Source organism: Merops nubicus, unplaced genomic scaffold (assembly GCF_000691845.1).
Source record: "Merops nubicus isolate BGI_N331 unplaced genomic scaffold, ASM69184v1 scaffold42077, whole genome shotgun sequence".
Classification (NCBI taxonomy): Eukaryota; Metazoa; Chordata; class Aves; order Coraciiformes; family Meropidae; genus Merops; species Merops nubicus.
Window position 1 is genome coordinate 1 of NW_008621686.1, and position 11,444 is coordinate 11,444.

The 11,444-nt window shown below is 47.1% G+C and overlaps 1 protein-coding gene across 1 annotated transcript in view; it reads left to right on the forward strand.

The window, feature by feature from the left end:
- Positions 1–107: 107 nt before the first annotated feature.
- Positions 108–11,444, forward strand: part of LOC103777025 (spectrin beta chain, non-erythrocytic 1-like) — a gene marked incomplete at both ends in the record, with an annotated part of 13,104 nt that continues 1,767 nt past the window's right edge. Inside the window, 7 exons of the mRNA XM_008944563.1 lie at positions 108–246; positions 1,300–1,384; positions 2,503–2,720; positions 3,780–3,892; positions 4,464–4,527; positions 9,498–9,736; positions 10,995–11,168. Of these exons, the coding sequence (XP_008942811.1) occupies positions 108–246; positions 1,300–1,384; positions 2,503–2,720; positions 3,780–3,892; positions 4,464–4,527; positions 9,498–9,736; positions 10,995–11,168 (1,032 nt within the window). The remainder of the gene's footprint in view (positions 247–1,299; positions 1,385–2,502; positions 2,721–3,779; positions 3,893–4,463; positions 4,528–9,497; positions 9,737–10,994; positions 11,169–11,444) is intronic.

The following is an 11,444-nucleotide window of genomic DNA, read 5'->3' on the forward strand; positions in this document are numbered from 1 at the left end:
TCTGACTCCTACCTTTCAACCAGCTCTGGGTTAGTTGACTTGTTTGAAAACAAAACAGCAGCTAGATCTGGAATACATGTTTCTGTACCATGGATTGGTCTTTTTAGGGATGTTTCATCTGTTGAACTCCTCATGAACAATCACCAGGGTATCAAAGCCGAAATCGATGCCCGAAACGACAGCTTCACTACCTGCATTGAGCTGGGCAAGTCTCTCCTGGCCAGAAAGCACTACGCTTCAGAGGAGGTACTGTGCTCTGCAGGGTGCAGCAGCCACAGTGCAGCTGCCCTGCAGGTTTTGGTCCAGCTGGAGGAACTTGCCTTGTGTGGTCTGTGGGTGAATAAGCCGCGTGTTTCTAATGAGCCACGTGCTTCTGGGACTGTTGCACTTCTTTTGCTGTTGTGAAGTTCATGTATAATTTAGCTCTGTGAATTCCTGTAGGGTAGCAGAAGTGGCACCTAACTTTAAAGTGTCATTTTCATTTGGAAAGATGAAGAAGTTGTTGCTGTGTTTGGAAAGGTGGCTTCTTTGAGAGGCAGCTGTGAGCCAGGCTGAATTTTGTGCAGGGGAACTGGAATGCTGTGAAGAGTCCTGCTGGGGGAAGAAGCAGGAGAAAGTCTGTCTAACAGGGGTGAATGCAGGGAATATTAAGAGAAAAACCTACCTAGCTGCTGAAGCCCTTGAGGTATTTTCTGATTTGCTTAGGCCAGAGGATAGAGTTTTCACCCATGTTCCTTCCTCCTGCCTTTGGTGGAAGGAGGATAGTGAATTGTCATAAGACTGCCCACTTGGGGAGGTGGGATTTCTGTGTCTGCCTTACACCCAAGTGCTGGAGTATCCTTGGAGAAAGCTTGCTCAGCACTGGGAGGTTTTGCTAGCAAGTGTTCACCCTGAGAACACCACAGGGCTTATGCAGGGACATCAGTGGCATTAGTGCAGGCAGCTGCAGGCTTCTGTAACTGTCACAGGCAGCATGTTCCACAGTATTTGCTAGAAAAAAAGGCAGAAGATAAAATCCGTGATTGCACCGTTCCAGTTTGTCAGTTATACTCTTTTTATCAAATACTCCTAGTGCTAGAGTTTTTAACAGATCCTGTGTGCTTATGCAAATGTGGTATTTTAACGCAAATGTCACATTTATTTATACTTGGAAGAGAAAAGCAGCTGCTGTATTAATGTCTAAGTCACTTCCTGACAATCTAGCCCAATGTGTTTTGTCAGTGCTGGCAGTAATGGCTTATGTGGTGTGGTGGGGTGAGCCTGCTGTGTAACAGTCCTGCTTTCTCCTCTTCAATCCAGATCAAGGAGAAGCTGCTGCAGCTGACAGAAAAGAGAAAAGAAATGATTGACAAATGGGAAGACCGATGGGAGTGGCTGAGACTGAGTAAGGACATCCTTGGATCTGTTTTGGGCAGGGCTGAGTCTTTCTGAGCAGTTGAAAAAACCTGCAGCCCCTCCCTTTTGTACTAGCAGTGCTTGAAAGAGAGTTTGTACTGTAACAGGGGTAAGATTCACCCCTGTCGACTGCAAAATAACAGAGAATTTGAAACCCAGAAACTTGCACCAAAGGTCTTGCTCTGTGTGATCAAATTTGGAGCTAGGTGAAACAGATCTGCCGTGTTTGGCAGGTGTCACATTCCAACTGTGTTTCCAGGAAGGATGCACTACTAAAAAGTGGGGAGAAGTAAAGCCCTGCTACCTTATGCCTGTGTTATCTGAGAGGCTAGAATGGTGATGAGCAGTGGCCTGACAAAAGGTGGACTCCAGAGCGTGGCAGTGTTTTGCAAGTCTTACACCAGCAGCAGTAACCTAGTTCTGATGCCCTGCCAAGGTGGCCCACATGTCCTGCACAGCCTGGAGCCTTTGCAGCAGGCAGTCCTCCAGGAGCTCAGAACATAGAGGGCAGTAGTGTGGTTGCTCTGGGCTGCTCTGTAAATGTTCTTCATTGTTTCTGAGACCCAGCAGGCTTTCAGGAGTACGTTGTGATGGGCAGTTGTCCTTCAGTTATGGTGTTTGTACCATATTACTCATCAAAATTGCTTGATCCCATTTGGAAAAGCAGTGGCAGATTTTTTTTAGCTGTGAATAGAGAAGGAAGGGAACCTGGAATGGTGTAACTGTAGACAAGCATGAAGTGCAGGGAGCCTGCCTGCTGCAGGGAGTGCAGCGTTGGGTCTGTCTGTTCATAGACAGGCCAGCCTGAGGAACCAAGCAGCAGGCAACAGGCTCTGGAGCTGGTAGAGTGCAGCAGACTGGAACTAAAAGGAAACACTGAAATTGCAAAATCAAACAGTCTGTAGAAGAAACTAATTTTTCCTCAAAGCAAAGCTTACAGGATAAGTTTCTGTCTTTTAACCCATTAATTTCAGTGAGCTCAGTTAAGGAAAGTACTCAGCCAAATACATTTACTTTTTTCACTGAGCTGTGTTCCAAGCAAAGCTGGTGACTGCGTGGTGCTGGTTGTGAGGCTGGTGGTGCTGATGCTGTACGTTCTCTGCCCAGTTCTGGAGGTGCACCAGTTTTCCAGGGACGCCAGCGTGGCGGAGGCCTGGCTGCTGGGGCAGGAGCCCTACCTGGTGGGGCAGGAGCCCTCCCTGTCCAGCCGCGAGATCGGCCAGAGTGTGGACGAGGTGGAGAAGCTGATTAAGCGGCACGAAGCGTTTGAAAAATCCGCAGCTACGTGGGATGAGAGGTTTGCAGCACTGGAGAGACTGACCACAGTGAGTGCTCTAGGGGAGAATAACCTCTCCTGGCCATCCCCCTTCCTTTTGGTGCCAGCTGGTTGTTCAGAGTAGCTCCCAGCGTCACCAGCCTAATCTCCATTTGTTGATCTGTGTGTTGATCAACCCCAGTCAATAACCCAGGGCCTGAATTTTCATATTCCCAACAATACCCAAACCTTCTCTGGTTGATTTAAACCTGGCAACCTGCAATGAAAAAGCTGAAGTGATAAAATGCCTTAGTAGTCAGCAAGAGCTGTCTCAGGCCCAGGAGTGATGATGACCCAGAAGCAAATTGAAGAGCTGAGCAGTTTTCTCCAGCCCTACAGGTTGTACTGCTCAAAGGGAAGGAGGAGTCTGAGTGAAGAAACCCCAGTTCCAAACACTTGAAATGATTTTTGGTTAAAGACAGCAGTGTGAGGAGACAGTGGTGGGCAGGGGGGGTTCCACAGAACTGTTTGTTGTGTTGTGACTGCTCCAATACAAGGCTGTATTGCTTCCTAGGAAGACTTAAGAAGCCAAAAAGCCCCAAACATTTTGAGCACAGCTGCAGTCAGTAATTCATGCTTGGAGAGCCTGTTTCCATCTTTGGAGAATAATTTTACTGTAGACACCAAAATGGAAGTGGCTGGATTTTTCACACACACTGAGCATCACAGCTGCAGACCAAGAGAACTGGAGTTTCTCAGCAGCTTCAGAAACCAGGCTGGTTTTATTTAGGTGGTTAATTTCTGGGGTTTGGATGTGGAATGCTTCATTTCTATGGATGGCAAACTGACAAGAGGATGTCACTTTTCAGTCTTGTAATAGCTTTGGCTGCTTTCTTGGTTTTGTTCTTTTGTTCTGATAAAATGAATTAGGAAAGAAGCATGGGCAGTGGTGCCCAGGCACGCCACCTGATCAATGCCTTGAAAGACTGATGCCTTCAAACTTCATTCCCATAAACTTCCATTTCAGTCATATTTCAGAAAAACTGCAGCTATTTTTTAGTTTCTAGAAATGCCTCTGAAAAAAACACGTGCGGTGCTTTGATGTGCACAAATGTGTCTCATTCCTCAGCTGGAACTGCTGGAAGTCCGTCGGCAGCAGGAGGAGGAGGAGAGGAAGAGACAGCCACCCACCCCCGAGCCCAGCCCCAAGGTTGCCGAGGATGCGGCCTCCCAGCAGCAGTGGTGAGCCCGGGGAGCCACGCTGGGGACTGGCAGAGTTCCCAGCCTGGAGCTGTGCTGTAGAGGGAGGCTGGAGATCCTATGGCTTTGTAACGTGTCCCTTTTTGATAGACTTGGTGGTTTATGGGGACAGGGCCTTTGCCAGACACCCAAATTCACAGCTAAGGTGAACGTTGAAATGTTTCATCATGGCACAGCATTACAGCTGCTGGGCTGTACCTGGCCCTGGAGGAACAATGCTGGTTTTCCTCTCCCTGTCATCAATTCAGATTTCTGAGCAGTCTTGCCTTTCTTCGATGAGCATCATTTACAGACAGGCTTCAAGCCACACCCATGAAACATGAGCAGTTAGAAGATGACTTACATGACAGGAGTAGGCCAGTTTGTAAGGTAACTGTCAGGAAGGGCTGTTTTGATCTCCCTAATCACTGGTTTTATTCAGTTTGGTCTGAGGATTTTAAGAACTTGCTTGAATTTGAGGTGTGCAATATTCAGAAGGAAAATCTCATTTTGGTGAAGAAGATGGGTGACTGTGAAGAACTAACCACAATTTCCTTTTCCTCTCTCCCGACAGGGATGGGACAAAAGGAGAACAAGTTTCCCAGAATGGTTTGCCATCAGACCAGGAATCTCCACGGGTTAGTTACCGCTCCCAAACCTACCAAAACTACAAAAACTTTATTAGCAGACGGACAGCCAATGACCGGTCGTGGTCTGGACTGTGACACACAGAATCATTTGCAGCAAAAGACACCTTTTTTCAGTATGGTCTACTGGTACTGGTTTAATCTTTTGGCTTCAGATTTCCCTGCTGCTTTTCTCTTCCTTCCCATCAGTTGACTTTTATTTAATTAGCAGCCCTGGGAGATATATTTGCTTCACTTAAATCCTTGTTTATTTGAATCTCCCCACTGACACTCAGTTGCTTTAAGGTGACACATTTATTTCATGTTATTTACTGTGAGTTTTTCATGTCGCTAATAGTATTAAGATTTTCCAGCTAAATCGTCCTATATATGAGTAATTGAGATTTAATGAGATTACATCATAATGAAGAAGAGAACTAGAGTCTGACAGGTATGACGCATCGAGTTACACTAACAGGTTTCAGCACGGCAACATCATTAAATCAGCTGCATTAGCAAGCAAGTTCTTGCCAAGGCCAAAGAGAACACGTGCAAGTGAGCTTGGCAGGAGAGGCCTGGGGAGGGGGCAGAGCTGTGACTGTCAGCAAACAAAAGCCTTAGGGTTAGTTGTACAACATTCCATGCAGAATGGACTCACTGACTGCAGATAAAAATAAACGTGAAATAAAACATGAAAAACTAGTATCTAGATTCACCTGGGTGTGTAGTCCCCAGGAAGAGTTGTGATCTTGCTGAATAGCTGCCTGGGGGCCTCGTTTTTGGTCCTGTACAATTGACACGACAGCGGTTGTCTTTGCTGGGTCTGGAGGGACAGGGGTGTAAGTGAGAGCAGAGTGTGGGCCCTCCAGGAGAGGTTGTGATGCTTTTCTTCAAAAACTAAATAAAATCCATTGGTCTATGATCCCAGCTCTCTATTTTCTCTAGGTGTAGGCTGAATGGTCCGTGCCTCGTTCACTCCTTCTTGGTGGAGGCTGTCCCAGTGGAGTCAGGGTGCATGCCAGTGTTCTCAACAGGCACCATAAACACACCAGTACATACGTGTGTAGAGCTGGCACAACATGGGGGTTGAAAACTGGCTCACCTCCCCTTTGCCTTCCTGTGGAGCCTGCTTGTTTCAATGAGTCCTTTGAGTGGTGAGGAGGGTGACACTTCTTTTTCTTCTGGTTTTGACCTTCACTCTCTTAGGTCATACTAAGTGCAGGAAAGGCTCCTGGCAGGCTCAGACTGGGAGATACTGGAGCTCTTACCAGTACTGCAATGGAAACGTGGGTCCCATCCAGGACTCCAGGAGGAAGTGCCTTTCAGCATCAGTTTCTCAGATAGCCCATCCCGTTACTTTTGGGTCTGCACACAGACTCTTGTCAATGTTGAAGGGTCCTGAGCAGTTCTGCCTTTTCCTTTCTTGAAATGAAGCCTTTCAGTTCATCTATGATGTAAAATTTTGAAGTGAGCTGCCTGTTGTACATGTTGATGTTTGTGAAATCATGCATAGTTGTGGCAAGGAACATGAGGTGGCCTGCAAGAGCATCACAGACCCTCATCATCTGGTTGGTTAGCACAGCCTCATACATCCCCTGCTTGCTGCTTTTTTTAGATGTTATTACCATGGCACACACACATTTCCATGTTTGCCTTCGCCACCTGCGCTTCGGCCTTTCACGGGAGCTTCTGAGCTCAGTTCCTTGCACCCTGCAGTACAGCTGTGCACAGCTGTATTGTTTGAGAGTTGGGGCCCAAGGGGTGCTGTGCTTGATCAGGATTCTGACTTCTGACCGCTGCTGAGCAGTGCAGCCGAATGGTTCTCTGTGGGCTGAGCGTGTGAAGCGAGGAAGGTGATGGAGAGGGCGTGCTTCAGGAATTGTACTTCTGCTGTAACTTGTCTTTCCACTTCATGATGCATGTTTTTTTTTCTTTTGTCAGGATAACAACGTATAGCTTCTTAATGTTTTTAAAGGTTCCATGCACGCTTATGCAGATGATCTGGTGCCTCCCTACACCAGTGCTGGCTCTGCGCCTCTAAGAGTGTGACAGTTCTCAGAGCAGTGCAGCTGTAGCTTCAGACTCCACTGTCTGGGAAGCCTGCAGATGTGTTCTGGCCAAGAAGTACTATGTAAAAGTAATTTATATAGATAGACTTCTTAACTTGTATTAGTACACTTAGATATAAAGAAAAACTGAGTCATGAAGGTCATGATTTTAGGCACTAGAAGTGTAAGACTTCACCTCTTTATTATGGTACTGGCTTGGGTTGCCTAGGGCTTAGCCCATCAAGTGGTACTTTATGCCAGAACAGTGTACAGGCTGTCATCTGTTTGCACCTGAAAAAGGCAAATAGGTCTCTATTGATTAAGCTGTGGCACAGAGGTGTTGCTTCAAGCACTCTGAAAATCAAAGGCGTGTCTCCAGTCGTTGTCACCAGCTGTCTGGTTGCATGTTCCAGCCCCGATTTCAGTATCTCAGGGGTAGTCTGTAGCCACTAAAGCACCTGCAACTAACTCCTCAGTCACCACGAAGGGAACTGTTGGTGTACGTGTAACTGTTGTGTTGTAACAGTGCAGTTTGCTGTTGATGTTTGTCCTCTGTTGCGTTGTCTCTGCATGCCCCATGCACGTTTCCATTAAAGTTTGTGTAGCTCCTGTTTTTTCCCTATTTTCATGACCCGTTCTTCGCATAGCTGTTTGTGATTCAGATTTATTTTGCTTGTTTTCTGTTAATTGTAGATAACACACGAAAAGGAAATAAAACCTGAAAGAGCATCAGAAAAGCTTTTCATAGCCCTTTTACAATTAGTAGAATTTTAAGTGGAGGTTACAGGTCTGGTTGTGTAATTGGAGTTGGCAGTTACCTTTTAAAACCACAGGGTTGCAGACTGCAGCACCAAACGACATGCTGTTTGCCACAAAAACATGCTAAGTAGCTGTGCAGTGGCTGCTGTTTTGAAACTGGTCTGTTTTACTTCAGATTAGTGGTTTTAGGTACCCCCAGCAGAAAACACCCTCCCTTCAGCAGCGGCCTAGGTAACAGGTAGTTGTGGGTAGTTTGAGTCATACAGACAATTTGTTGTGGTCTGTGTAATTCCTTACTGCCAGTCACAAAGGCCTCCTGTGTCTCAGTCTGGGGTGCCAAGGGTCAGCCACTGTCCCTGCTCAGGAAGACTTGCCACGGGCTGTCTGTTCTCCTCAGTGTGACCTGGGGAATTGAGTGCTCACTGGGGAGTCACTGGCTGGTTAGTTCACTGGCTGTGTCATAGCAACTGTGCTGGTGGTGTTGGGTGATCTTCAGCCTCATCTATTCACTTCCCCTCTCCCCCCTTTACTGCAATGTTTTGGTCACGTTGTGAGGTTTGATGGTGTAGGTGGATCCTAACTGAAGAAGCAGTGGCACTGGTTCTTACTTCCACTGGGGAACAGGGCAGGGTAGATGTTCCCACTCCTAAACGAGGCTGTGAGGCTCCACGTCTCTGGGGACGGAGTCAAACAGATCTGAGTGAAGCGGAGTGTGAGCTGTGATTCTTTCCCTGTTTTGGTGATGTAGTGTCTGTACTCTGGAGATTCAGATGGCTTAAAGGCAGTTAACCAATCCTTCCCATGTTCAGAGCAAGCTGACACTTAGATCTTCCTAGGTCAATACGTGAGGGACGAAGGCGTGAGGTACAACAATGTGGACTTGGCAGGTATAAGGAGTTGTAGCAAACGGTGGCAAAATTTAGTTTGTTGCATATTAATTCGGCTGCTTTTGAATTGTCCAGGCCATGTGCAGAAGTGGGAATGTCTAATTACTGTGCCATTCACAAGTACCTGCTTGTCTGCATAAAACCAGTCCAGAATGTTTGTAATCTGCTAGAGCATTAGCAGCACTAAGCTTTGGTAACGTGCTAATAACAACGATACACACTGGTTGTGTAGCTCCTGAGCTGCTACCAATGGCTCTACATGTCAAAGTAATGGTACAGGGCAAAAAACAAACTGGGACCAAGCTGCATTTCAAAAGCTTATAGCCATTAGGATTCCAATTTAACTGATTTTTGGATGAATGGCTCCTGAAGACGTCGACAGCTTGACCAGTGAGAGCTGCTGGAAACTCGGCTGCTCTCTAGGCTGTCTCGATCACAGTGCGAGAGGCAACGCGACCAACAAAGCAAGTGATGGGCAAGGCCTTGGTTCTGTCTTTGTCTGGGGGTAAATAGCTGTGTGATGCTGTGTGACTGTGGTGGTTTTCAGCTCCTTTAACAAAACTCCAATCCACCTAATAACCCAAGTCTGAAAAAGACCTCGATGAATTGACACGTGACCTCATTTCCCTTGTCTCTAAGATCCGATATCCTAACTGGGATGGTGGAGGTGAAATGCATGATGTAATCTCTCTAATTTCTGCATGTTTTGGTTTTGTTGTGTCACTAGGGGGATGGGGAAAGCGGGAAAGGAGCTTTTACAGAAACACAGAAATTGCACAGGTTTTTGTAAATGCTCCTGGGCAATTTTGACTTATTTTTCTCTGACTCATAGTTAATACCTTTTATGGACTTTTAATACCCCAGTAAAGCCATAAATGTGTTTAAGGTGGCTGATGTGTATAACTTCTACTGTTCCTCTAGGTTTGCAGAAAGTGTGATTGTTACTGTTCCAAACATTTGAGTACTTAGCAACAGAATTGAATGCTCTCATTTTAGGAATAACAATATGTAAGAGAATATGAATTGACCAGCACAGTAAAATTCACACTGATGTTTAACTGCTCTTATTTTCCCATCTCTCCACCTATAAAATGGGTACTAATCCATTCATACCTTCTAATTTCCTTGGCCTTCTGTGTCTCCATGGAGTGTGAGAAAGATCTTATTGGCCTGTGTCATTCTCCAGGCAAAGTTTATACACAGCCACGTTGTGCAGGGAAGCAGATTAACTGCAGGATACCTCAGTGTTGTGGGGCTTCTGGCTGAACCTCGTTTCCCCTGTTCCCAGGTGGCAGAGACTGCAGAAACAAACGAAATGGTCAATGGAGCTGCAGAACAGAGGACAAGTTCCAAAGAGTCCAGTCCTGTTCCTTCTCCGACGTCAGACCGCAAAGCCAAGACTGCTGTTCAGGCCCAGACTGCTGCCACCCTACCAGCCAAAACACAGGAGATGCCTTCAGCTCAGATGGAGGGCTTCCTACACCGCAAGCACGAGTGGGAGACACACAGCAAGAAAGCCTCCAGCAGGTAAAGTGTTCGGTGCCTAATGCAGCTGATTGCATCCAGGCTCCCAAGACAGGGAATGTTATCCCTGCTGCTGGCAGCTCCTCGCAGCTCCCAGGGACCTTTCAGGCTCCTGCCCCTGTTGCAGGAGCTGTGTGTGTGGCTGAACAGTGTGTTTGGTGAAGCACCCTAAAGATCAGCAGCAGGAAATGTGGCGTTAGCCATGTTTGGAGGGAGGAGAGCTGAGGCATGAGGAAACCACGACCTCCCCACTTCACATGATGAGTCTGTGGCAGCAGTGGGATTTGAGTCCAGATCTCTCAAGTTGGACCTTACCACAAGAAAAGAAAAAGGCGTAGGTGTGAGAAATGTCCATGTTCTTCTGACACGTTCTGTGTGCACATCAGCACTTGCCACCTACTCTGTAATCTGTTCAGGAGAGAAAAGTGGGTGAAGATCATTTGTGTGCCTTAGCTGGTTCTGTTCCTAAGGATCCAGCCCTGTGGCTCTCAAGCAGGCAAAGCTTCTGAGGCTGCTGTCTGTGCTGGAAAAGCAGACTGCAGTCCTTTGTGACCTGAGGGAGCCCTTCAGACGGGGTTTGTGACTTGGCTGACAAGGAGAATATTGACTAGCAAGTGGTGAGCTACAGCAGCATCTGAGGGATTTGGTAGGAGCCCAAGCACTCAGCAGAGCTGGGTGCAGATCACAGATGAGTACAGTACTGCCACAAGCTTTGTTCAGCTACAGTTGTTCACACTGGAGTTCTCCCTGAGACAGCAACAGCCACCAGTACCAATGCCTAGGGACTCTAGTAAGGATTGATTTTTATAGCCATATTAGAGAATGAGGTGGATGGTAGGTACAACTAAGAGTGTTTGTATCAATGGAGGATTTCATTTGCAATCCCTTTGTTAGTTTGCAGCCCAAGGAGAATTCCTTCTGCAATAAAATGTAGTCATTAAAAGCTCAGTGAATCTCCCTCCTGAGTATGCAAACTGCCCAGCCTGCCAAACAGTCCATCCACTGTTAGGGTATGTGCTGTCACAGAGGGCTCTGGGAATCTCTGTTCCACTTGGCTCCAGGTCTGGGCTTTTGTTGTGAAGCTGTGCTTTAGTGAGAGCACTGTCTGTCTGCAGTGTGCAGGACAGTGTAGGCTGTGTTCACCTCCTCAGGCTCAACTACTCTCCATTATCCCATAGAAATAATTGTCTATGGTTTCCCCAGTTCTACGAGTGAGAGCGTTAGACTTATAAATGCTTTTGTTGTTTTCCATGTCTTGAAGGTCGTGGCATAACGTGTACTGTGTCATAAACAACCAAGAGATGGGCTTCTACAAGGATTCCAAAGCTGCTGCTTCTGGCATCCCCTACCACAACGAGATTCCCGTCAGCTTGAAGGACGCAGTCTGTGAAGTAGCGGTCGATTACAAGAAGAAAAAGCACGTGTTCAAGCTCAGGTAAACCTGGCAAAGCCTCTTGCCTGCAGTCTAACTCGTGGTGGGTGTGTTCACTGTGCACGTCCGGGGGAGGCCCCAGCCCAGGAGCTGTCTGTGAGTACTGGCTGCAGCAGCTGCTTCTCTGAGCAGGCTCTTCCCAGCGCTGAAACACGGTGTGGTCCTCAAAGGCAGCAAGAACTGTCCCAGGATAATCTGTGCTCTTTATTTACATCTGGGCCACGGCTGGCCACGTCTGCCCAGAGTTAGGAGCCTGCATTTAGAAGTGCTGGGCATTCC